At 57.0% G+C, this 25,707-nt stretch overlaps 2 protein-coding genes across 2 annotated transcripts in view; both read right to left on the bottom strand.

The window, feature by feature from the left end:
• Window positions 1-506: 506 nt before the first annotated feature.
• On the bottom strand, window positions 507-1,091 carry Qrfp (pyroglutamylated RFamide peptide). The gene has a single exon (XM_020187557.2). It carries the CDS (start codon window positions 1,046-1,048, stop codon window positions 617-619), a length of 432 nt encoding a protein of 143 aa, XP_020043146.2. The 5' UTR covers window positions 1,049-1,091; the 3' UTR covers window positions 507-616.
• An 8,110-nt stretch (window positions 1,092-9,201) lies between these two features.
• Fibcd1 (fibrinogen C domain containing 1) overlaps window positions 9,202-25,707 on the bottom strand; it is a 30,857-nt gene continuing 14,351 nt past the window's right edge. The window contains exons 5-7 of the mRNA XM_074052987.1: window positions 15,373-15,469; window positions 11,071-11,250; window positions 9,202-10,645 (exon numbers count right to left, since the gene is read on the bottom strand). Of these exons, the coding sequence (XP_073909088.1) occupies window positions 10,386-10,645; window positions 11,071-11,250; window positions 15,373-15,469 (537 nt within the window). The 3' untranslated portion in view covers window positions 9,202-10,385. The remainder of the gene's footprint in view (window positions 10,646-11,070; window positions 11,251-15,372; window positions 15,470-25,707) is intronic.

Genomic DNA, 25,707 nt, shown 5'->3' with positions numbered 1-25,707 from the left:
CCAGAGGGATCTTGTATTAATGGGATGGAGAGCAAGATTGTTATTTTTTGGGTTGTTTGGGGTTTTTTGTTGTTGTTTTGGTTTTCATTTTTAACTTTCAGAACCATTGTCTGTACTGAGTGGTATGTACTCACTCACAGCTGCACTTTGGATGTCAGCTCCGACATCCCTATGGAGACTCAAAACTTTTGATTACCCACTGTAATTGCTCAGTCCACCTGCTTGCAACTCCGAGCTGCACAGCGGCTCTGCTGTTCCTATTCACAGCCCAAGCACAGCCCCTGGGGCCTGGGGTCTGCTCCATCGGGCCACAGGGGAAGAGGGAGGGTCCCACTGGTGACTGGAGCTCTGCGACACTGTCATCTTAGCCACCACACAGCTTGCTTCTTGTACATCTTGACACATCAAGGGTTTTTTGTTTTCTTGGTTTTTTTTTGCTTCAGCAAAGTTGGAAATCAGAAATAAGCACACACTTCACCAACCCTACTGCTGATAATTTGCCACAACAATGCCTCTGTATTCTCCATGTCTGGATCCTTGAGGCGGGAGGAGAAGGAGGGGTGAAGACAGTGGGGACCCAGTCCATGAAGAAGCCCCTCCAGGAGGCCCTGGCCCTTCACCGCCGGCCGAAGCGGAAACTGAAGCCACCTTTCTTCCTGCTGTAGCCGCTGAGCTCCTCAGCAAGGTTCCCTAAGGACCCGCTGGTCTTCTTGCCATCTGTGGGCAGGAAGCTGGTGGCCTCCGTGCCGTCCTGCCTCCCGAGGCGGGAGCCAGTGTGCTCTCTGCGTGAGGCCTGTAGCTCCTTGGCCACCTGTGGCTTCGGTGCTCTCGGCCACTGGGAGAGGCTCCACCCAAAGAGGGGTCTGTGCCCCTCGGCCATGTGGGTCCAACTCATCCCGGCTCCAATGCCTCCCATGGCGTCTGTGGGCCTCCTTCCATCCAGCAGAGGAAAGCAGGCACCCAGCGGCAGGAGGAGGAGGTAGGGCAGGGAGCAAGGGCCCCTCATCTGACCACAGGAAGAAGAGGAAGGAGTTAGAGACTGGCACATGCCAGCCTTCCCCTGCCCACAGACTTCCCAAGCCCTGACAACCACCAAGCCCCACCCTGCTTCCAAGCCTCCTTAGGGACCAGTCTCTCTTCTTGGCAGGCTGGGGAGCTGGCTGTACCAATTAGACTGGCTCTCACTCTCCTGCAGTCCCCAGGATTCGAACACCCTGGTAGCTCAGCACTGTAATACCACGGGTGCTGTATGGCTCACAGCAGTGCCCAGGAGGCCCCAGGAGGACCCAGTGGATTGGGTTCAGTTTTCTCTTACTCTAATTATTGACTCCTGGGCCGTATCATCTCAGAGCCATGGGCAGGAAGTGAAATGTCAATCTGTGTTAGCAACATGACAATGAAAGGGTCCAGCCATGCTGTTTAGCTGGGGCACCTCTGTCTCTTTAACGCAGAAACAAGTTGTTCCTGAAAGCAGGGAATGGGTTTGGTCAGAAGCATGTGACAGGACCTGGCATGACCGGTCCTGACTGAGCACAGTGGCCAGGCTATCAGCTCCTGAGCCGATAGCTATCCACGCACAGCTGGGCTTCATCTTCACAGAACCTGAGCTGTAGCCACTGTCACTCCTTCCTACTTTTTTAGGCAAGAAGCTGCCAGAAAGGCTGAGAGACCGTGCCCAGGCCATACAGCTAGGAAGTCGATGCAAGCTTCTCAGCATGCCAGGTCTGAGGGAAATGCTGTCAATACATATCCCACAATTCCTCCCAGCCCGCCTGCAGGAGGCGTGAGGTCCCCACACATCAGGGTCAGACAGATGCTTTGTCAGGGACAGAGCTGAGTTCAGGCCAAGTCCAACTATGCTTGACTCAGAAGTGTGGGCCCTGACTTGCTACCCTGTGCCCTGTGTGACCACTGGGGATCTGAAGCAAAGCAGAGCTCCCAGGATACTTCCTGGCTTGGCAACCCCTGCTCCTTTCCCTTGCAAAGGAAGCCTTTTTGGTAATGACCATGGGTGAGCCAGACTGGCTCCTCTGAGGAGTCCCGCTGAAGTTGCATTAAAGAGCACCAGGTCTGGAGAAGAGCTCCTTCCAGAAACTGCTCCATTGAAAACATTTCAAAGAAATGAGCACAGCCAGAAAGCTTCAGAGAACAACCAAAGCAACCCTGCTCTTCTCCCAAATCCAGTCCCCTCAGGCCTGCTGCCAGGGAAGCCTTTCATGAGGTCTGTCCTGAGGGGGGCTTCTTCCGAGGTGGTGTTCTGGGGAAAAGCCCTGCCCCTTGTCCTCACAGAAAGTGTGGACTTGGGAGTGTTCTGTCCTGGTGACTGAGGGCACCTGGGGTAGCCTCTGGGTCTCTAGAAAGGATTCGTCTTGATGTGGAGCAGAAAGTGGCCATGATTTCCATTGGGGGGCGAGGTGGGGGAGCGGAGAGGGTCAGGAAACTGGCAGAAACTGGTGACATTCACCTCTGAGAATAGGGTACAGCACAAGTCATGGCTTCAGAGCCCAGTATCTAGGAAGTGACATGAAAAACCCAGTGTAGAAGATGGGCCTGCCCCCTGGTGGGTGGTCTGACCAGCCTGCACTGCTGGGGCTGTCAGCCAGGCAAGATATGCCACCCTCCACCTCCCCACCCCTGATTCTGGCCCTTCCTGTGCTGTCCTAGGATCTATGTGCTCTGCCTGCTCGTGCTCAGCTCCTGACCTGGAGCCCACAGCAGAGTTCCAGCTGGACACAGGGCTACACTCACCATGCTGCTGCCCAGGAGGGCAGGTGGATCCCTCGCCCGGCTCTGGGCCGGGCACAGCTATTCCAGTCCTTGCCCAGGAGGTGTGGCTCTCGGCTCCTGGCTTCTCCCTGCTTTATATAGGCCCCTGGGTGTCCTGACCCCCCACGCAACCTGATTGCTTCGCATTCCTGGTCCTGGGATTCCTTTGGGGAAGCTGGTGGTGAAGGAGAGGAAGTGCAGGCTGCAGGATAACAACCCAGCACACACAGGATGTGATCTGATGAGAGGGGCGGACGCTGCCCTTTGGAGGAGAGTAGCTGTGAGTCGTGGGCACAGACCCTCGAGTCCCTAGGCGGAGGCATCAGTGCCCACCCTTCATAATCCTCGCTCCCGCCCTTGTTGGGTTGGCCTCTCTTTCTGGAGAGCATGGGGGCAGGTGGATTCTCACTGTCCATACCTGCTGCCCGGCTGTTCTCACAGGATGGCCCCCGCGGGGTTGAAAGACACAGATCCCTACAAAGCCAGTATTGCTCACCCCGCTAATGGGAAGTTGAGGTGTCCTGGGGCGTGCCCCCCTGCTCTGGAGCCTTAGGAGAGGACAGCCTTGCTGCCTCTCAGGCCCGTAGCCCTCGCACCACAGGGCAGGGTCTGTCCTTTAGATGGCATGCTGTCCTTCCCACCATGACACCCTGCTGCCACACCAGTGCCTGACCCGCGTGGATGGTTTTCAAGCGCCGCTGGATATCCTCTCGGGTGACTGCGGGCGTTCACTCTGAACATCTGCTGAGAATATCACCCCTGCCTCGCCGGCCACCGTCACGGGACCCCAAGGTCAGGCTTCTTGCCAGGTGTGCACCTTGTCACAGGCATGGTGCAGGTGCTGTGGCCCGCTCCCACTCTCCTGTGCCAGCACCCGCGTGGAGGCCGCGGTGCTCGTCCCTCCCCAGCCTCTTCCCAGGCGGTTTCTCCAGGTGAGCCCAAAGCCGATGGTGTTCCCACCCGCTCTGCATTTCACAGTGAGTGTGCCGCTGGAGGGGGCTGTGGGGTGGCCTCCACGGGCCATGCCTTTCATTAGGGACCCCCACAGGATCAGCTCTGGCCCCCATATGGCTGCTGACCACTGCAGGGTAGTTACTCAGTGCCAAGTCTGATGTTCCTCTGCTGCCCTGTGAGTAATAGCAGGGCACCTCTGGGTGAGCCCCAGGCCCAGGAGCTCCACGGTAGTTACACCAGGGCGCTTCCCAGGCAGGTGGAGCCCTCAGCTGCCTGTTCTCCAGGAACCCACCAAGGGGAGGCAGGAGCCCAACTCAGGGCTGAAGCATTGGCCTGTGGCCACACTGTCTGAGGAGAGCCGGAGGACACCAGCATGAGGAACCCCAGCTTCCTGTCCTCCCCGGCCTAGCTTTGCCCTCACTGTCTGAACAGGGGTTTAGAGAGGTGAGGCCACCTCACATGCTGAGGACCAGCTGCTCAACGAAGGGAGAACTGAGAACTGAGGGTTTCCCAGAGGTCTTTAACCAGCCGACCGATCACCTGTGTCCTTGGGGTAGCGACAAGCCTTCAGACCCTTCTCAGAGACCAGCGGAAGGGGCTAGAATCGCGCCCCCCTCCCAGGGCTGTGTGTAAAGAGGGAGCAGAGGGTCTGCTGACCACAGCTGGCCAGACCAGCTTCTGTCCCCATGGCCAACGCCATGCTGAGGGATCTTATGTTCCTTATTCCTGTGCCTGCGTGCACATGTGTGTTTGCATGTGTCCGTGCACCATGCATGCATGTCATGAGGTGGGAGGAGCTGTCACTGTTTCCCTAGTTAGCACCATCACTGATGGGTCCCTCTGGCATTGTGAGGCTGAGGGCCAGGTGCCTGCCCTCTGTCACTGCTCCCTGTGGTGGAGAGTGACAGGCCTCTTTCCCAAGCTGCACTTTGCAGAATTCCTCAAAGACAACTGTCACGGGTGGGGAGGGCAGGTGTGGGTCTCCACTCTGCAGGCCACCCCAATGCCCCCACGAGCAATTCTCCCCTTGGACCTGTTAGGCTCCAGGAAAGAAGGCTGCAGAAGCACTGCTGCCCCCAGGGCCCCTTCAGGACTAAGGCTCACAGCTCTGGGAAGTGCCACAGGAAGCCCCAAGTGTTGGGTGCTGGTTTGGGTGGGGGTCTTGTGTCAAGGCCCTCCTGGGTGGCCTACCTGTACTTCAATCCTGCCTTAGGTCCCCACCTTCCCCACTCAGGCACTGGATTTGATGCCAAACTTCCCAACTCCAAGGGCTGACCGGGTTCCAGAACAAGTGACCCAAAAGAGTGCTTTCAGGTGCTCTTCCTGGCTTCCTAGGGCATCTGGGGTCCCCAGCTCTTGAGCAGTTGGGGGTAACACCTGTGCCACTCTTCCTGCAGTGGCTGTTAGCTGAGGTGGAGGACCCCAGCTGCAACTGGTAAGCAAGGTCTGGGTCTGCTGGGCATAAAGAAGCAGCAGAACCTTGCAGCATTCCTACTGCCAGGCTTCCCTACTGCCAGGTAACACAGGCCCAGGGCAGAGCCAAGCAGGAAGTGGCCTTGAGGAGAGAGCCGAGGGCAGCTTTCTGGAAGGCTGTGAGTTTTCCTGGGAAATGACACCTGGGTACTTTGAAACCTGCCCTTGTTTCTTAAGGTGTGAAGGCTGGGTTGAGTTGGATGTGGTGTGAGTCAGGCTTGAGTAACACGGCCAGGCTGGGCTACCCGAATCCCGACCTGGCGCTCAGACCACTTCCTTTCTCACTTCTCTAACAGCAGCACCCTTTTTATAGTTGCAGGGCTGGGGGACTCAACTGAGCCCCTGGGAGGCAGGGCCAAGTGTTCACTGCTGCCAGTACTGGGAGGCCACGGGCGGGCACCCTCATTATTAGCATGGGCCACCCAGGTCTTGTGGCACTGCCGTTCCCCCAGAGCTCAGAGCAGAGCTGAGCTCTACAGAACTACTGCCAGCCTGGACTGTGCCCTGTCCCTGGCTGTCCACACCCTTGTCAGCTGTAGGCAAACTCTCCCCAGCTGGCCCTGGGAGCTGCAGCCAGAGCCAATTGTGGCCAAGGAAACTGCCATAGAGTTGGGCAAGACCCCCACCCAGAGCAGTGGTGGTGACCACCTCTGTGACTTCTGTGGACATCTCCAAGTGTACCCATCACAGCTCCTCCAGCCCTGGAGCCCAGTGTGAGCAATCCTGTTGTCAAGACTCCAAGCTATTGGAGGGAGGACACTATGCAGGGGAGGGGATTGGTGTTCTGTGACCCTTGACTTGGGACGCCTGTGCTGCACAGGGGCAGGTGTGAGACCTGCTCCCCTGTTCTGTCATCCCTTGCTCTTCCCACCAGCCCTGTGCGACCTTGACATATACTGGATTTTATTAAATAACTTGGGGCATTTTTACTAAGCCTCAAATAGGTTTTATGAATAAATAGCTATCAGGGGCTTTAGTTCCTAATAAAGAGCCTCAAATCCCCGGAACTCCAGTCCCAGCCCTGAGACCTGCAGGGATGTTTGTCACCCTGGGGACATGGATAGGAGGCACAGATAGAGTGGCCCAGTTCAGCCTGAAGCCCAGCCTCCAGGAGGACAGCCCTGCCTGGTGCAGCTGTGCAGGAAGCCAGCTACACCTCTCTAGCCATGGCTGCCTCCAACCAGGCTGGGCCCATCTGTCTCTGCACAGCCCAGAGCTACCCCTGCTGAAGGGCCTGAGCAACCCCTGGGGTTGCAAAGCTGCTTGGAAGTACAGCAGGAGGCAGTCCAGAATGCCTGGGTGTCTGACTCACTTGTATTGTGACATGGGACACCAAACAGGGTTAGAGGCAGAGTCTGGAGCCAGGTCATCACAAGACTTTATTGGAGACAGGAACATACACAAGGCCAAATCACACAGCCAACGAGCAACTGTCCCATGTCACATTTACCCGCGGGTGCTCTGCTGGCCCTCAGGGCTCCTCCCCAGCCCTGGGACCCCTCACATCAGCCAGGCTGGTGTGGCCCAGTGAGGCACACCTGTCCAGCAATCACGACCAGCCTCAGGTTGGATCCCTTCCCCACTCTTCCCCTCCCACAGAGGCAGGACCCCCAGTTCTAGTTTGCTGAGTCCTGAAGCTGCTAGGTCCCCCAGAGCTTGGGTGACCTTCTTTGCAAGCAGATGAAGACAAGGCCCTGGGAAGTCCTAGTCACTTGACTCCAAGCTTTGAGTCTTGTCCTCCAGTCCTGGGTTCCACGAGTCCCCTGCCAGCACTCTGTTTCCAAACCACAGGGCAGGGATTTGTAAATGGCCCGGCCTTGCTCACATCCGGGCATTTTCACTAAGCTTCAAATAGGATTTATGAATAAATAGCTCTCAGGGGCTTTGGTTCTGAATAAAGAGCCTCAACTCTCCAGAACTCCAGTCCCAGCCCTGAGACCTACGGCACAGTCATCACCCTGGGGACATGGATGGGAGGCACAGGGGCCTGCCCTGGGGCCCGAGTCCTCTTGTTTTAGTAGAGGGGCCCAGCTCAGGTTGGTGTTGCTCGCTGGCCGCTGGCTCGCTGACCTCCTAATCTCTGGCTGCTCCAAGATGCACTCCTGGGTGACAAGGCCTCCAGTGACTGTGACTCCCAGTGTCCTAGCCCCAGCCCTAGCCCTGTCAGCTGGAGGCTATGTAGGTAAGGGTGGGTGTTGATGAGGGTGAGGGGCTTCTGCCCCAAAGACAAACGCTAGAAACCCTATTTACACGTAGCTGCTGGGAAAACTCAATTGGCCCGCTGTTCACAGCTCTGTGCCCAGGCCACCAGACTGGGAACCAAGGTTCCTTCTGTCCTTGAATCGGGGCAGGTGGTAAGTTAATTCTTAATTCTCACAGGTGGATTCATAGTTCCAGGGGCCAGGAGTGAGGCCCCTGGCCAAGTGCACAGAACTGGACTTGGAAAGGGTGGGGACAACTTGGGGGGTGGGAACAGTCGAGGTCTACTGGTCCACCATCCCAGTGGAGAGATGTGTAGACCCCTCCCCTGCTCAGCTCACTCTCTCCCCAAGGGAAGCAGGAAACGGTGTGTGTAGGGGAGCTTGGTCAAGTGACATTGGAGGACAGGAGTCACAGGCATTCCACTAAGCTACCAAATTGGGCCCAGGGGGGCAAAGCGTGGTGACTTTGAGTTCTATTGCCTGCCTGTGTGCACACCAGTCCCTCAGCCTGGTCACATCGCTCAGGTCTCAGGGGGTCTGCCCTGCCCCTACTGGCTCTTTCAGCAGCTCCTGCTTCCCACAGTCACTCCTATCTCAGGTGACAGTCATTTGCACTGACATCAGACCATGGGCTCCTGAGGCCAGGGCCAGAGGCTGTGGTCAAGAGCAGGTGTACAGGCATGGCCACCCTTTACAAGGGTGGGGCAGAAGCACTGGCCCAGGCTGTCTACACATTACGATAGTGCTCAGTATGGCCACATCCCCTGAGCACTGGAAGGGCTGTCGTCCCCAGTGTGACTGGATACTGATGCCTGCTGTCTGGGCTTGGACTACAGGCTCCTGAAGGCCACCCTCCCCTGCTAGGCCGAGTTCCAGCCATGTCTATTCAGCAGCCAAGATGGCACCAGGGGCCCCTGTGCCGCCTGCCACACATGCACATCTGCGAAGCCATTAATGTCACACTCACGGGACTTTGTTTGATGACACATCAGAAGGCACCCGGCACTTCTAAACGTCGGCTGGCACTGAAGGCGAGCAACAGAAGCTGCTCCAGCCTGGGGCCGGCAGGGATTGGGGGCGGGCTAGCTGGATGAGTGCTCAGGTCCCACCCACTTCTGCAGTGGGACTCGGCACCCCGCGTTCCAGCTCTCTTGGTTTCTGCAGAACAGAGAGGGATGGAGGGGGCCTTCCCTTCACGTCCTGTGTAGCTTTCTTGCCACATCAGAGGGGGTTCCCTGTATAACCCCTCACCCTGTCACCACCCTGGGCACACTGGGCTGGAACCACCTGTTTGTTGGCCACCTCGCCTCCAGCTGGGTGCCAAGCAGGCAGTGACCTGGTGTTGTCTGGCACCAGGGTGGCTTTGCAGATAGGTGTGCTTAGACATTGGCTGCAGGCTGTGGCCAGGAGGAGCTCGAGAGGCCACCCGGGTTGCACAGCCAGGCAGGGGTCCTCAGGCCTTGTGGCACGAGACTGTCGGGAGGGTCAGGAGAATGGAGCTCATACCGTCCACTTTCCTGCCTTCAGGTGTTCATCCCTCCTGCCTGAGGAGGGTGCCTGCTGCTGTCCCCACCGGGGCAGCTCCCCTGCCATCCTCCCTCCCCAACTTCTCACAGGCCCCTCATCAGGTCCTCCCAGGTAGGAACTTGGAAAATCAGCCTGGGCTTGATCCTTCCACAAACCCACACAATTGAGGGCTGGGGCCCCAGCCCTGCCTTCCTGGCTGCTGCCCCTGGGGGCCTGCGGACTCACCTGTGCCGGGGAGGGGATAACAGTGTGTGGGTGTTGGGAAGGCTCCGTGAGGACGTGCCCAGGAGGTGCCTGGCCCTCTGCCTCAATTGCCTCTGCCCCTACTTGCCCAGTAAGGCCCTCCCTCCTGTTGAGTCATGCTGGGCCCACAGTCGCCAGCAGGGGGCAGCCTCCCTTACAGATAAGCCTCTGTAAGCCGGACTGCCATCTCTACTTGGCTTCCACCCTCCAGGCCTGTGCTCCCAGGAGGCCGGGAGATCCTGGAGTCAGTCCATGAACGTTGGTGGGGTGGGGCATTGGCCCAACCCTGCCTCAGCCCCAGTCTAGAAAACCAAGAGGTTCTAGGTTGGCCCAGCCCAGGCCCACAATTCAGGCTCTTCCTCCCACCCAGCAGAGGCAGGAGAAACAGGGCTAGAGCCCCGGCTGCCCAGGCAGGAGGCTGGGCAGGGGCTGGGTGGGACCCATTTGCGTTGGACAGAGCAGCTGGGCACAGCAGTCAAGGATATGAAGGCCTCCCGGGCCTGAAGGGCACAGGGTGAGTGGCCTCTGGGGAGCTGGTCTCAGCCTTGGGGCATGAGTCCCTCCATGCAGCTGTGCCTCGCCCTGACTGTGGGGTGTGGTGTGCCTCGGTCACCCAGCCCACAGCCACAGTTCTCAGCACCAGCCCCGCCAAGGGTCTCTGGGGGAGAAGTGGGGTCTCCAGGCATCGAGGAAAGGGAGTAAGGGGTTTGCACTGGCAGGGCTAGAGGAGGCAGGCCTCAGAAAGCCCAAGCCGTCCCCTCTGATCTGTGGGGAGGGCCCCTGAGGTGCTGTGTGCCCCTTCCTCTCTGTCTTCACGCTGCCAGGTGTCTGGGCAGGCAAAGAAAGTGCTGCCTGGTGGCACTGCCCACAGCCAGGGTACATAGCACGCTCCACCATCCCTGCCAGAAGGGGGCAGAGACAGCACGGGAGCCAAAGTCTGAGCAGGGACAGTTCAGGATCGAGTGTTCCAGCCCCCATGAGCAGAAGCAGGAGGTAATGTTAGCTGCCAAATGGGAGCGGGTGGGCTGGGAACCGTGAGATTGAGAAAGGGCTGTGTGACCTCCCTCGCCCAGGGGGCTGAGGACCGGGGCTGCCCCCTGTCAAAAATGGGTCAGCCATGCACAGGAGGGCAGAGAACGTTCCCGCGGCAGTGGGCTTTGGGGGTCGGGGTGAGAGATGCGGGATGGATGGGGGGCTGTCAGAGGATCGGGGGGCCGGTGTCTAGTGGTCCTCTCGGGCCGGCCTGATCTTCATCTCTGCGAACTTGAGCGAGTACTGCCAGCCGGTCCAGGAGGACCACTCGATGCCATCAGCGTAGGAGGCGTGCGTGCCACGCAGGTACTGCCCGTTGAGGTTAGACGTGTGACAGTTGCGGTACCACCAGGCGCCACGGTAGAAGGCAGCACAGTTGTTCTCCGAGTGGTCGCTGTCCCGGTCCTTGGTGGTAAACTTCATGCCACTGTGCTTCAGAAGGGAGTCACCTGCGGGGCGCACATAAGGGGTGGACGCGCAGTCACAGGGGACCCCAGGGATGAGCACAGACGCCACACGCTGCACAGCTCACCCGCACACGCGGTGCCGCCAGAGGCAAGGCCGCCTCTGCCTCTCCTCCCAGCTCTCCACACACCCTCCCTTCATTCTCTGTCACCCACAGGGCCTTTGCTCTGCAGAGCCCAAACCCCAGGACTCTCCCGGCTCCAGGCTCTGGGCCCCTCTGCTCATCTACGAACGATCCAGGCCTTGCCGGCTTCGCACGGCTGGACTGGGATGCGGAGGTGACCGTAAGTGGCCTTGCTCCTGACCCCAGAGGGCAGAAGGGCTGAGCTGGAAGGACCTCCTCTCTTCTCCCAGCTGGGGGATGGGCGGGCTGCCCATCCTACCTGTCCTCCAACACCCAGAGCCTCACCTGCTGTGCCGGAATAGTCAGCCACAGTGAGCGGGTACCCATCCTCCTCGGGGTCCACAGAGAACAAGCCCACACCAAAACTCCCATAGTGGGCGTAGGCGGTTCCGTTCTCAAAATCTTCCAGGTCCACGTGCAGCTCGTAGGCTCCCTGTGTGGTCAGGGCGTGGATCCGCTTGAGCCCTATAGGTGGGGAGAGAAAGGTGGTTAGGTGGATGCCTCCTCACCATCCTGAGAGGACTAAGGAGAAACGAGAGCTGAGCTCCTGTGTTTGTTGACAAGGCAACGACCACCAAGTTTGTGCTGTTAGTTCTAGGCTACTTCCTTCTTCCTGCAGGCCTGTATTTGGCAGGAAACTGGAGACTGAGTTTTTCATGTCTGGTTTTCAGTGTTCACTTGGACTGAAGCTGGTAGAAAGATCATGGGAGCCAGGAGTTTGGGGGTGATAGCACCCCTATGCTCCCTCTCACCCAGGTGGGATCTGGTACTCACACTTTCCTAAACCTGGCCTCTGAGCCATTCCCTCTGCCTGGGACACTTCTGACCTGGTCACCTTCTGTTCATTTTCAGGTCTCATCCTGGGAAGGGCTGTCTGGCCTCCTATCGGGGCTGCCGAGCTCCTGGACAACCCAGAGCCCCCACCCGTGTTCGTCACTCTGGGTGCTGGCTATTTTCTTATAGGTCCCCTCCACCACCACTGCAGAAGCCCTGGTCCCTGCTGACCCCACATAACAGATGCCCAAAAAATGCTTAGTGGATGGGAGGTGAAAGGTGGTACCCATGTCTCCCGCTGTCCCCAAGACCTGGCTGTGCTCTGCTCCACCACACCACCCCCTTTCCTACTGGCTTCTGTCCCTCCCCTCTGTCACACACTCAAGACACTTCCCTTCCCTGCTGGCGTGGTCACCTCTAGATTAAGAGAGCATCTAATTAAACGCCTCACAAGTCAGCAGCAGCACAAGGCTTCCATCAGCCCCACCCCCCCGTCTGCCTCCCCCCACCAGCCCCTGGCGGACCAGCCTTTCTCCTCCTGCGTGAGACCTCGGACCCCCACCCCCAGCCGGGACAGGAGGGGCCGGGAGAAGAGTAAGGGCCCCTTACTCTTCACAGGAAGCCTCACACAGCCTCTCCCACATTCCATCCCTCCAATGTGAGGACACAGCTCTGACAGGGGAGGGTCTTCCCCAAGACCCCCGCCTCACACCCTCCCCTAAGGCTGGAGTCTCGGGGCCAGTTGTGCTCTCTTTCTCTCTCTCTCTGAGCCTGACTTACCCACTTATGGAGTAGGTGCTGGGGGCTGATGGGGTGGCCAGGAGGGCTCAAAGATGGAAGGGCAGACTGCAGGTGACAATGACACCAACCCCCACCTGGAAGCTACTTTCTGAGGCCAGGCACCATTCCGACTGGGCACCACACACAGTAATGAATCAGAGGGTGTCAGAATAAGTGCTTTCATCATGGAACCGGGGCCCAGCTCTTCACAGTGCCTGCTGGCCCTGGCCGCCCACTGCCCAGATAGTGACTGCTGCTGCTGAAGGGCCCACTGAGGCAGGTGCTTTAGTTCCCATGTCACATAGGTGAGGAATGTGAGGCCAGGTCCTGCAGCTGCTGAGGGGCAGAGGTGAGGTTTGAACCTAGACATCTTGCAAATCATGTCAATCAGGACTGGGCTACGAGGGAGACAGCCAGGGATGCCCACCCTTCCCTGGTCACTGCCTCCTAAACACCCGCCATCAGAGTGTCACTGCTCTGGCTTAAGCAATGCTGGGCTCTGAGGCGCCTTCCTGGTGCCAGAGGGGCTGCTGGGCTGGTGTCTGATGGGGTGGGGCCTCTGGCCTCTCTCTCCTTCTCGGCTCACCCTGCTGTCCCTGTGTTCTCCAGCTGATGCCACCCCTTGCCTTCCTTGGCCTCCCTCCATCTCCGACTGCTCCAGCCCTCGCTGACCTTCCAGGGTCACTGCCAGTCATGTGACTGTAACCTGTTCCTCCTGAGGTCCGGGACCCCTCATGGAAGCCAAGATGCAGCCACATTCCCTCCCCCACCACCGAGTTCAAGTCCCAGAGAACAGGGGAGAAGAGGACAGAGAGGAAAACTCTTGGATCCCCCAAGTCTCACACGGTCACCCCAGTGAACTTCCACGTGGCTTAAAGATCTGAACCTAAAAAAAAAAACATCAAAAAGCATAAGAAAAAAATAGGAGATGTTTATAAAACTGAGCAGGGAGAAGGCAAAATGCAGAAGATGTTCAGGAAAGAACTGGTAGAATTGACTGCACAAAAATTTAAAACTTCAAGAAATGAGCAATAAGAAAGAAAAAGCTGAAAGGTAAGTGCCTAGGAGTAAATATGTATCATGTGTATCTGACAAAGGATCAATAACCTTAATATATAAAGAGCTCCCATTACTCAATAGGAAAAGACAAAGCACTCATTGAGAGGTGAGCAGGAGTGGGGAGGAGCAGGGAGGGGACACCGCGGGGAGGCTGAGGGCCCACAGAGTTGACATTCTTGTCAGGCTCTGCAGAGCTAATCAAGGCCTCGCTTACCCGCCTCCTCCCACACCTTCTGCGGCTGCTGATAGATTTCAATTAAGATGCCACCAAGCAGCAGCCGAGGCGCCAACGCGGCTTCACAGGGGTGGGGGTGACAGAGTGACAGAGCCCCACCTCGCTGACTTCTGCTTTGCACAGCACCTGGGTGGCCAGGGGGTGGGGGGTCTCCTGGCGTCCCTGCTGTCACCACTCTGTCCAGGGTATGGTTCCAAGTGTGGCTGGGCTCCAGTGCATGAACCCTGCCCCTGCCAGGGCTCTCTGGCCCCAACACACACTGTGACAAGTGAGCGTCAGTTTCCTCATCTGTAGAAGGGGAAGACGACAGCAGGGCTACCTCCTAGCTGGGGTGAGGTTTCCGGACTGAGCCTGTAAGACACTTAGCTGGGCACAGTGTGCTCTTGGGCTGTGGCCCTGCCCCTCTGGACCTCGGGTCAGGGGACATGGACCTCACTGGCAGCCCAGGTTGACGCACGGGTGACTCTGTGCCTCACTGCTCCCCCACCACCCCACCCACCTTTGGGGCCTGACCACTACCCTCCCTTTTAATCTCACTGAAAGTCCTTTTGGGCCCGGACCTCAGCCTCCAGGAGGAGGCTCACCGCCACACAGGCTCACCTCACTCCAGCTCCCAGTTCTCAGATATCCTCGCCTGGGAGGCGAAGGCATGTGTGTGAGGCACCCAGAGGACACTTCGGAGACGTATGTGATGTGTTTTATTTTATCATTAAAAATATAAATGACACTGACCGCTAATGGGGTTAGGGTTTCTTTTTGGGGGTGAACAAAATGTTCTGGAACTGGTGGTGATGTTCTCAGTGAATGTGCTAAAACCACCGAACTGCTCACTTTAAGGAGGAATTACATTTTGACAAAACCAAATCAAAGCAAACTGTCACCTCAAGCCACTTCTGCCTGAGGACACGAAGGACCTCAAACTTGTGGGCTTTGAGAATGTTCTATTTAGAATGAAATTAAATGATATCCAAAAATTTTAAATACGGGGTGAGATTAAAGGTAAATGATACTAAGTAAATAACATGAACAGAATCCGTCAGGCAGACCACGTCCCAAATGTGGGAGGACGTGAGGCATGCCATCAGCTGACAGCACCAGCTGGACGCTCCCTGGGCATCCCAGGCACGGCTGTTGGGCATTGCTAACCTCAAGGGGACAGCAATTCCCAGGTCATCTGTGGTCCTCCTGGGGCCTGAGATGCTGCCCTGCACCTGCCACGGCTTGAGTGATCCAGGACAGGGACCAGTGCTCAGGTGTCCCTGACAGGACAAGACCTAGTGCTTATGACCTCTGGTCACTGCAACAGCTCCTTCCTACCCAGTTTGCAGGGCGTCCTCACCTTCCTTCTCCCTTCAGTTTTTTGCTTGCTTTGTTTTTGGTTTCATTTTTGTGAGAGGGACTCCTATGTAGCACAACCTATACATAATTCCACCTCCCTAGTGCTGGGATTACAGGGGGATGCCACCATGCCCGGCTCTCCTGTTTTTGCTCATCATCACAGGTCCACAGAGCCCACTCCAGCTAACACCCCTCCTCTTGCTTCCTTCTTGGGAGCCTCATTCACGTGGAATGCCTGGTCACTTTCCCAAGAGGCACCTGTGAGTGGCCCCAGGTATATGGAGGAGGCTGGGGGAACCAGGATCAATCCGTGCAGGGAGGCGCAGGGAGCAGGCAGTGTCTGAAAGGCTGAGGGACGGAGCCCCCAAGCAGATGGCCAGGTGGGTGAGTGGGGCTCTCACCTAGCCAGTGCTCCCCGGTGAGCTTGCCGAAGCCCTCCCGGTAGGCCTCCCAGCCCCGGAAGAAGTTTACGGAGCCATCTTCCCGGCGCTGAAACACCTGTGGGGAAGAGGATGGAACATTAGCACCAATCATCAGAGAACCCGAGTCCCAGATGCCCACCTGCTTCTGATCAGCCCACTCGTGACAGCTGGGCCTAGGCCACACACTTCTCTAACATCTCCGGCCACAAGGCCTGAAACAGAGCAGGGGCGCAGGAGCTCCGTGGTAGCCAGAGGCAGGACTGACTGAGCAGCCACAGGTCCTGGAATGTCCCAGCAAGAGGGGACCGCTATGGACTGCAGGAAGTCCAGCTTCTAGGCCTACTCTGTTGCCTCCCTGTGGGATACTGGGCAAGACCCTTCCTTGCTCTCAGCCTCAGTTTCCCTACTGGTTAAGAGCTTGAGTAAGGGGCAAAATGAAGCCAAAATAAGAACCTGTGCTCAGCTGACGGGGTGCCAGCTTAGTGCTCTGGAGGTCCAGAGTTTGAGACCCAGGACCATCTAAGTGGAAAAAAAAAACAAAACAGAATCCGTGCTCATGGGACTTGTGTGTGTGGTGCTGGGGCTTGAACCCAGGACCTTGTGTATGCTAGGTAAGCACTCTATCACTGAGCTGGAAGCTTGCTCCCATTCTCTAGGTTTTTGTTTTATTTTGGTACTGGGGCTTGAACTCAGGGCCTACACCTCAAGCCACTCCACTGGCCCATTATTTTTGTGAAGGGTTTTTTTTTTTGGGATAGGGGCTTGTGAACTATTTGCCTGGGCTGGCTTTGAACCTCGATCCTCCTGATCTCTGCCCTCTAAATAACTAGGATTACACGCATGGACCACCAGCGCCCAGCCCATTCTCCAGGTTTTAAACAGCCCTTCCCATTAGGCTTGGCCTCCAGAGCCCTGTCTCTCAAATAGCTCCCCTCCACAGGTATAAAAGAGCCTTTGGTCAGAATCGGTTGGGGATTGGGAACCCCAAGTCTAGGCTATTTCTTGGGGGAGGACGAGGAGCCCACAGCCGGACTACAGTGTGACTTGGGTACCAATGAGTCGCCAAGCTGCCTTTGTTCTTCATTTTAATAACATTCTTGATTTGGGAGTCTTGGAATCCCATCGGCTAAATTGCTTTGAAATAAGGACCGCGCTGGTCCAGGCCGGAGCTGGCTGAGTATTTACAAGATCGCTGACAGTCCCGGTTCCCGGCCCCCTCCTTCCCACTGCCTTTCTGTTTAACAAGCCTTTTCCTGCTCATTTGCAGAGGCAGCTCCCCCTCGCCGCCCACCTGCCTCCATCTGTGTTGGCGTCTGATGTGTTCGAGATTTGGCTACGGAGTGCGAGCTACCGGTTCCATTACTAAGCAGCCTGATTTCAGTCACTCGGAACTGCCTGGTGCCCAAGCTGACCAGCGGTGTCTGCTCTGTGAGCTTTAGCTTGCTGGATTCACTGTGTCCCTAGCGATGCATCAGTCACGGGCGTTTGGGCAGCTCTGACGTCACAGAGCTGGGGGAAGATGACACTTCTTTTTCTTGCTCTGCTGCCCCGAACCTGGTCCAGCCCTGAAATTTCAAAGTCCTCAGGAAGGACCAGCTAGGTGGGAGGAAATTCGATAAGACTCGGTGAGATCTGAGCACCACTGGAGAACTGTATTGACTGTGCAGATTGGGACCCTAAGCACGTGCCCTTTGAAAGGACTAATCCTGGCAGAAGTCAGGCGATCCCAGAGGGCATTGGGAAGCTGAGCCTGTTTTTACAAAGAAGAGCTGGAGGGGCTGCAGCCAGAAGCCCCCGGGAGGCCCTGGGGACCCGGGCCTTAGGTGCACCCAGCACAAAGGAAGCGCCCTGGTAGGTGGGGGGACCAAGTGACTTCAGATCTGGGTTATGGAACTCTGGCTCTGCAGATATCGGCGACCCTCCAAGCCTCAGTTTCCTCAAAAGCAAAGGGAAGATCATAACAGGATGTACCTCGTAGCCTCACATCCACTGAGCTCAGGCCTGGCTTATAGTAGGTCAATAAATGCAGGCCTCGCCATGGGTCTCCATCCTCCTCTCCCCGCCCCCGGACCCTGCCTGGGTTACACCCTACTCTTCCTTCCAGACCTCAGCCCTACATATCTCCCCAGCCTTCCTGGGGGCCTGCACCGCCTCTTCCATGCTTGCAAATGTTCCTTCGAATGTACCAGGTGCTGCTGGGGAAACTGAGTCAGGGGACACAAGGGACCTTGGGGCAGAAGAATACAGGGCAGAAGCCCTTGTGTTTAAGGGACTCACACAGGAAGTGGCACAGATCTGGGGTAGGGAAATTGGATCTGCCCAGGGGCGAAGGACTCTAGGTGGCTCTGGAAGAAGGTCAGGTCCTAGGCCCTAGATTGGCTGCAGTGTGGCCAGCTCAGTCCTTCCTCCTAGGACCTCTGCAAGGGTTAAACAGGATTATCCCCACCACCCTCCTGTCATCACCATTGCTCTCCCGTGAGGTGACTGTGAAGTAGAAGGTGGGGAGCCAAGCTTCCAGGCACAGCAGTTCATGAACCCAAGAAACTGGAAAGGCCAAACTTGGCAGAGAAGCCCAGCGTGGGGGAAGAGGGAGATGCAGGGAAGTAAGACTAGGGGTGGGAAGAGAACACCTCCCAGCGCCCCTCAAGGCAGCCATGCAGGTTGGACTCACTGCACATGTGCCCAGCTGTGTCCAGAGGGAATGGGCAGCTTTGTGGCACACAACCAAACCTGAGTCTCCAGAAGGCTCCCCCGGATCTGCTTCCTGCCTCTGTCCAACACTCACTCAGGGAACTTGCCCCAACCCCTGCCCTGCCCTGGCTCTAAAGTGCACAGGTGGAGGGCTCCAGGTTGGGAGCTGTCAGCTGAAGGGACGACAGGCAGAGCAGTCAAGTGCAGTTGGCGCTGGGACCATCCAGCAGTTGGGTCTTTCTAAGTGCACATGCTGTTCGCCAAATCCCTCCCCAACTCTGGGGTGGGGTTCCATGGTCCTCCCTCTTACAGTGGGCAGGCCATGCACACTCACCAAGGACAGGCCGGACCTTCCCTTGGTGTTGGTGCAGGAAGGCTGACGTCCTGCCATGTCCGCTCTCACATATGCCACTGTTTGCCGCTGGCTGGGGCACACCTCCTTGCCAGTGCCCCTTGTACCAAGAGCTGACCTCCAGCACACAGTCCTCAGCTCCTTTCCCATTGCCCTACTGGCTGGTGCCAGTCATAGGCATGACCCCACCACCCCCTGGCCTCCATCTGGGTGCTGATCACCTGAGGTGAGCCCACCCCTGGGTGTCAGCTAGGCCTCTTGCTTTTTGTCTCCAGTGAGATCGAGAAAGGCCAACGTTCTCTGTTGAGAGGGCCAGAATCAACAGTAGGTTAGAAACCACAGCAACGGTTTGCCAAAGTTCAACTAGAGCAGTAATGAATGGAGACCCACTCCTGGAGGGGCCAAAGCGCACGCACGATGTGGCTTTTTGGAGAAACGACCCAGAGAAGTACAATTTGAGGACACACTCACTCACACACACACCCCCAGACTCACACTTGCTCGTGTCTGAAATGAAGACTTCCTGGAATAAGGAGGATGCACCCCACTGTTTTCTATCGTGTTCTGTTCTGTTCCACACTATTTAAAAAATGTCAATTGCAACCCATTAAATCGATATTGCCACCTGCCAATGGCTCATGACCCATAGTTTGAGAAATGCTATTAAGGTTGCTGGCCTCTGCTGAGGGCTGCCTTCCTTCACTGGCTCAAACACCGAGGAACGGAGCAGGCCGGCACCCTGTGCTCACCCTCGAGCCCACCAAAACACGACACGGCCTGACACATTCCAAGTGCCACGAGCGGCTCCCCGATCATCACACTGGCAGGGTCCCAGGCGTGGCAGTATGTTTTGTCTGGCTCTGAGGCCCAAGGCAAACTGCAGCTGTGGCTTCAGATATCTGGAAAACAGCTGGACTTCAGTGACGCTGTCTAGATGTGGCTGAGTGGAGAGGCCTTTAATTACAGAGCAAGGATCAGCTGGCTAGGAAGACACCAAGCAAAGGACCGGAGCATCCATGCCCCCTCCTTCTGCCCCTTGAATTCCCACTTAGGCAAAAGAAATGGGGAAGCAAAGGTCAAAAACAAAGTAATTATCGATTGACTTTGAGGCTAACAATGTACAGCGGCCGCAGCTGGGCATCTCTCTTGGCTTCCGGCTGGAAAGCGACTGATGTAGCAACACTGGCTGTCACTGAGGCCTCTTGGGCTGGTGCCACAAGTAGGAAGACAGACAGCATGTTTTCTTGGTGCAGATTCTCAAAAGCCAGCCGCCCGCCATGGTGCGTCTTGGAAGTGCGGCTGAGGGGAATTCTGCCAAGGGAGAGCTGGGACACATGGACCTGCAGATGGCGCAGGGTGGTTTCAAAGGAAGACACGCCTGCATAGGGTGGCTGACTGTCCCATGAGTGTCAGCCAAGGCCTAAGGGTCATGGACAGTCCCCCCAGCTTTCTCAGCCTGGATCTGCTGAAGTCCAGTGCCAGACCGGCCCTGTCTGAACTACTCTAGGTTTGCCACAGTGCCAAGAGCACAATACCGGCACCCTGAGCACCTGAGGGAGCTCTGCGGTCACTACAGCACCAGGCCAGCACCTCAGAAGATGATCACAGTCCCTCCTCTAAGCCCCACAGCAGCATTTCAGCCCCCACTGTGCAGACAGAAGGGAGAGGTGGGTGACCTCTGTGAGTCTGGTGCTCCAGGGCTGGAAAGGCTAGAGGAGGGGGATCACCACACAAATGGAAAGGCCAAGGGCAGCCAGGGGGAGCCCTAGAGTCCGGTAGGGTGGACTTTGAGCCTCCAGGCCTGTGAGCCCACCTGGCTCTCCATCCTAGGAATCACCATGAGCTGGCACCCAGGACTGAGTCTTATCCAGACTCTGGCCAACAGGCAGAGAAGCCCTGAACTCTCAGCTTCTCCCCTGCAAACTAAGCAATGCGCTGGGCATCCTATGTTGCAGTCTGCACAGATGACTGGCCCTCAGAAACTCAGTCCAGGGAGAAACTTGTGTCCCAGGAGAAACGCGCACACAAGCCGCCAGCCACAGAGCACAGCTGCTCCCACCTGGCATGCTCTGCTGCTCCCCGGGCCTCAGTTTCCTTATCTGTAAATCGGGTTCTGCTAGCCCCTGCCCCCAAGGTTTGCATGAAGAATAAAAGTGCTGGTGTATAACGTTCGGTAAGGGTCACTTAGCTCTTGCCGCTAAGGGCCCAGAGCCAGCAGGAGCCCCTCTGCTGGGACTGAGTAATGGGGAACAGGGCCTGGCCGGGTGGTCAGAGGCATTGAGACCCCGGGGATGGGGTGGGTGGGTTCCCCTCCCAATGAGACTATAGCAGGGTGGTCTTTTCACCTTAGGAAGTTTCCGGAAGGTGGCATCCATGATTTTCCTAGACTTTGGGGGCTGCTGCAGACACAGTCATAGGCCAGGCTATGTACGCTGCATGGCTGTGATGTCCACTGGCCTCCCAGGCCTGATGAGCAGGTGCTTCTGGGAGGGGAGGCAGAAAAGCCATAGAAGAGGTCAATTCTTGCTCTTAAGAAACAAAGAATTTGGACCAGGTGCAGTGGCAAGCACCTGTAATCCCAGCTACTGAAGAGGCATAAGTAGGAGGATCTCCATCCAGTCTAGCCTGGGTGAAAAACCGTAAGATCCTATCTGAAAAACAGCTAAAGCAAAAAGGGGTTGGGGACATGGCTCAAGTGGTGGTAGAGTGCCTTTCTAGCAAGTGCAAGGCCCTGAGTTCAAAACCCCATACTGCCCCCCTCCAAAAAAAGAAAAGAAAGAAAGAAAGAACGGACTTGGGTATGTGGACTAAGGCAGCCCCTGGGATGGCCCTGCCCGATTCCTGGGGCCACGTGACCTTGGAGCAGTCTGGAGCCTTCCTGAACCTAAGTTTACTTCTCTGTGAGTTACCCCTCATCCCCATCAGCGTGGCAGCAAAGACACCAAAATAAACACGCAAAGGGACAGTGCACAGTAGGTCTACCCAGCGTCACCACCCTCCCCTTCAGAACCAGCTTCCTTGTTTTTGACTGGAAATGGTACCCCCAGGCCTGGCGTCCCGCCATTTTTCCCAGGCTTGGCAGCCGGCGCCTTCCAACTCCTGGCAAAACACCGCTCACAGTTGCCATTTATCAAGCGCTGAGCCGCCTGGGCGCCAGGCTGAGCGGTTCACGTGCATTATCCCACGACGTCAAAAGTCTGAAAAATCCAAAGTCCTCCACGCAGGCGAGCCCAGGAAAGTGAGGGTTCGGTCACCTTGATCATTACAAATGTGGGTGGGCTCTGAGCCTCACTCCCCAGGGCAGTGTGGGGGCTGGGCAGCAGTGTGGGGACACTGACTATGGCCTACTAGTGTCACAACAGGTCCCCTGTCCCCTGAGACAAGGGGGGCTGGCCACAGCTGCAGCCCCTGCAGGAAGCAGCCACGTTGTGTCTACAGGACTCTGCAGTCATGCTGCCAGGCCTCCCCAGCACCAGGTCCGGACTGGGGACCACCGCCCCATCCTGGCTGGGGAGCCTCTGGGAGCGTTTCATCTCTCCCTGAGCTGATCGCCTGCCAAGCTCCTTTGAAGCTCTCAGAGTGAGGGAAGGAGTTTCCTCCTGCCTGGAGAGCTCAGGTGGAGGGAATGGGGACATGGAGGGGGAGGATTCCCCAAGCAGTGGAGCCAATTAGAGGCACATCTGAACCGGGTGACCCCGCATGGTGGGAGACACCAGGCAGAGCAGGCTGTGAGCAGAACAGGGGTGCGAGTCCCACAGCAAACAGTCGTGTGTGTGTGTGTGTGTGTGTGTGTGGTGGAGGGGGGGCTGTGCCATGGATCAGAGCGGGCAGCGTGGAGCCGAATCAATTCTATGCCGAGTCCTCATTGTAGGAGAGGCTGAACCGGATCCATTGGTGACCTTGGCTGCTGATTATGCAAAGACTGGCAATTAGGCCTAGGTGGCAGCAAGGCCCTGGGCAGAACTTGGTGGGGAGCTGTGCCAGACAGAAAGGCAGAGCAACAAGGATCCTCCTCCATTCCCCCTCCTTCAGCTCCTCCTCCTCCTCCTCCTCCTCCTCCTCCTCGGCTCTTCTTCTTGCTCCTCCTCCTCCTCCTACTTCTCCTCCTGCTCCTCCCCACCCCCCACCCACTGCCCCAGGGCAGCAACCTGTGAAGGATTCTGCCTTTCCTACATAGACACAGCAGCTCTGGATTAACCCTGTTTAACAGACGAGAAAACTGAGGCTTAGAGGTGAAGGTCACTCATTTGGCCAATATTGGGGAGTGTTGACAGGGTGCAGACACTGTGCCAACCCCAAGCTATGGTGGCCTCAAGAGGACACAACCCCTGCCCAATGGACCACATGCCTTGGCAGGACAGAAGTGGAAACACAGGGACAGGAGTGGACCTGGGACAGGAGTGCGAGGGAGCAGACAGGGAGGCCTCCGGAGGACAAGGCTGCCAGCTGGGCCCAGCGAGGAAGGCCCTACCTAAAGTCATAGTCATGGGTCAGTCCTTTCTTTTCTGCCTTCCTCCTCCTTTTCTGGAGGGGGTTGGGGACAGGGGTACGTGTGAAGTTTGGGGTGGCTCTGACAGAACCCTGTGTGACTCCTGCTTATCCTGGCCCACTGTGGCCTTTGGCAAGCATGGGGAGGAGGCTTTGGCTCCAGGAGGTCACAAGGCCACTTGGAGACACTTGTGCCCTCTCTAACCACGAGAAGCCACAGTGGCCTCCATTATATGTGGCAGCTCCTGCTTTCAGCAGCCAGGATGCAAGGTGCATGAAATTCATGCTCCAGTGCTTCTCCCCCATACCCATTGCAGCCCTGGGCCTTGCCTACTCGGCTTACTCCGTTCCTGGGAGAATTCTGTGGCACCAGGAGCCCATGCTGCCCTCTGGAGGAAGCCCAACCTCTGATATGTCCTTGCCATCCCACAGCCCACCTGCTGGCCTCCCCGACCCAAACCCCTTACACCACATTCACCAGCAGCACGGAGCCACCCCAGTCCCAGAACAAGGCTGTCACCTCCCTACCTAGAACTCCATTCCAATTGCAGCCCTTGGGTCTCTGGACTGGGATGGGGCCTCTCCGGTGGGGTCCTTGTGGCCCTCAGCCCTGGCACAAGTCAACTGACTTGTTGCCCATCATCCATGAGACTTCATCTCAATCAATTCGCCAGGCCTGGTGCTCAGTGCTCTGTCTTATTCCTGGGTGGCCACCCATGCCTACACCCTGTGGATACCCAGCATTTGAGCACATGAACAAGTAAGGTTCACTGCATAATTCCACCGAGATGCACCTGCTGAGCTGCAGGCGGCTGAGACTTTGCCCTGGCCAGGCTTGCTGTGCAGTGTGGGCAAATCCATTCTGGCCTCCAGGGGCTGGAGGGGCACCAGGGCAATGCCAGATGGGCAGTGGTACACAGACTGCAAAGAGCCCTCAGGCCAAGTCCCACCCTGCCCTCACCAGTCCCTGGGAACCTGGATTGCCCAGCCCCAGTCTCTGGGGTCAGCTCAGAGCACAGTCCTCCAGGGAGGACCGGGCAGTGTTGGCACCGAGACCGGCGGTTGGACATGGTGCTTGATGAGGATGGATGGTACCAGTGTCTGCAGAGGTGACGGCCGGCACCCTCCTAACAACAATGGAGTTTCCCAGAGATTCTGGGTGGCAGGGAGGCGAGCCTGACAGATGTCCAAAGGCACCTGGGGAAAGATTGTTTCTGACAGAAGCCCAAATGGATATTAACGTGTAGCAGCCACTTCTCGGGCAGGTCTGCCCCTCTCCCAGAACTGCAAGCCAGGTGTGGGAGCGCCAGGGCCGACCTGTATTGTTTCTGCTCACTCCTCTCTAACCCGCCCTGCAGCCTAGGCCGAAGGAATTAGCCTGCCCAAATTCTGATCGACTTCAGGAGACTGGCTCCAAGTCCGCCCAAGTGGAAGACACATGGCCTGCACCGTGCTCGGTCTGTCATTAAGCCTGTTCTGACCCTCAGCTTGGATGTCTGGGCCTGGCCCGTGCTCTGCGGGCCAAGGGACCCCAGAGGCAAACGTCATAACTCAGACTGCCCCCACTTAGGAAAACAACAGAGCTTTTAACCCGCAACACAGATCCAGATCCAGCACATTTAAAAGCTCTTCTCTGGAGCCTGAAGACAGGTTTAGAGCTATGTCTTTCTGGGGGTCTCGGGGGATTCCCGGCTGCTCTCATGCACACTCCTAATGGTAGTCTCTGCCCACCACTCCCCCCGCAGCCTTACTTTCAGGGCCTCACTCTGCTGGGATGCTGACCCCTTTCAAATCTGACTGCACTGCCCTCCCCTGCGTGTCCCACCCACCCCATTTCCCCCAGCAGCCTCCCCTCCCTCCTTTGCTTTATCTGATGTCAAATTCTTCTCCGGGTCGGTTGACAGCCTAGACATCAATACCCCAAAAATAGTCCATGCCAGGCACAGGGCAGGAACCCTGCCCCGAGTCAAGGTGAGAAACAGGAGAGCTTCTACCTGGACCTCCAAGAACAGCAGGGCTCCCAACTTCCTGGACCATGTGGCATCACTGCCGTGGGGAGCTGCATGGGGGTGTGGCCACAGTCCCTGGGTCATCATGGTCAACAGTACTGCTGAGGGCTCAGTGGTGGCTCCTGACTGTGATCCCAGCTACTCAGGAGGCAGAGATCTGGAGGACTGAGCTTTGAGGGCCAGCCTGGGCAAAAGTTAGCGAGACCGATTTCAATCAATGTGCCATGGTTCTGCAGCTGTCACTAGGCAAAAACACTTGAAAGATAAACTAAAGCAAGAAGGGCTGAAGCCTTGGCTTAAGTGGTAGAGTGCCTGTGTAGCAAGTGCAAGACCCTGAGTTCAAACCCCAGAATAAGTAAAGAATAAAAAAATAATAATAACACTCGTGATCCATGGGCTTCAGGATAGCAGACAGTTCTCTGGAAGCGTTTGGTAGCAGAAGCTTCTGTCTGCACCTCAGCAAGTACTGAAGGGGCGTCTTGTTGGCGTCATCTTTTGAGGTTTAGCAATCCCCACCCTGGCTGCAAAAGCAGCTGCTACTCCTGTGCACTTTTGCGGGGCGTGGGGCACGGACTGACTGTGCCACTAGCAGGGCAGCTAGAAGCTGGGCAGAGGGAAGGGCCTCCAAAGGCAGAAGGAGACTGCCACGGTCTGCACCCATCTTGGTGCAGTTCCCTGACCCGCTCTCACTGTGTCCAACACTTGTGGTGGCCTAGCCTGGGACTCTATCCCCAGGTGAGTGTCCCCAAGCTGGCTTATCCAGTCTCTCCATCT

This window comes from Castor canadensis, chromosome 13 (genome assembly GCF_047511655.1).
Source record: "Castor canadensis chromosome 13, mCasCan1.hap1v2, whole genome shotgun sequence".
In the NCBI taxonomy this organism is placed as follows: domain Eukaryota; kingdom Metazoa; phylum Chordata; class Mammalia; order Rodentia; family Castoridae; genus Castor; species Castor canadensis.
The sequence above is the reverse complement of the archived record's forward strand: the minus strand, read 5'-3'. Positions and strand labels throughout refer to the sequence as shown.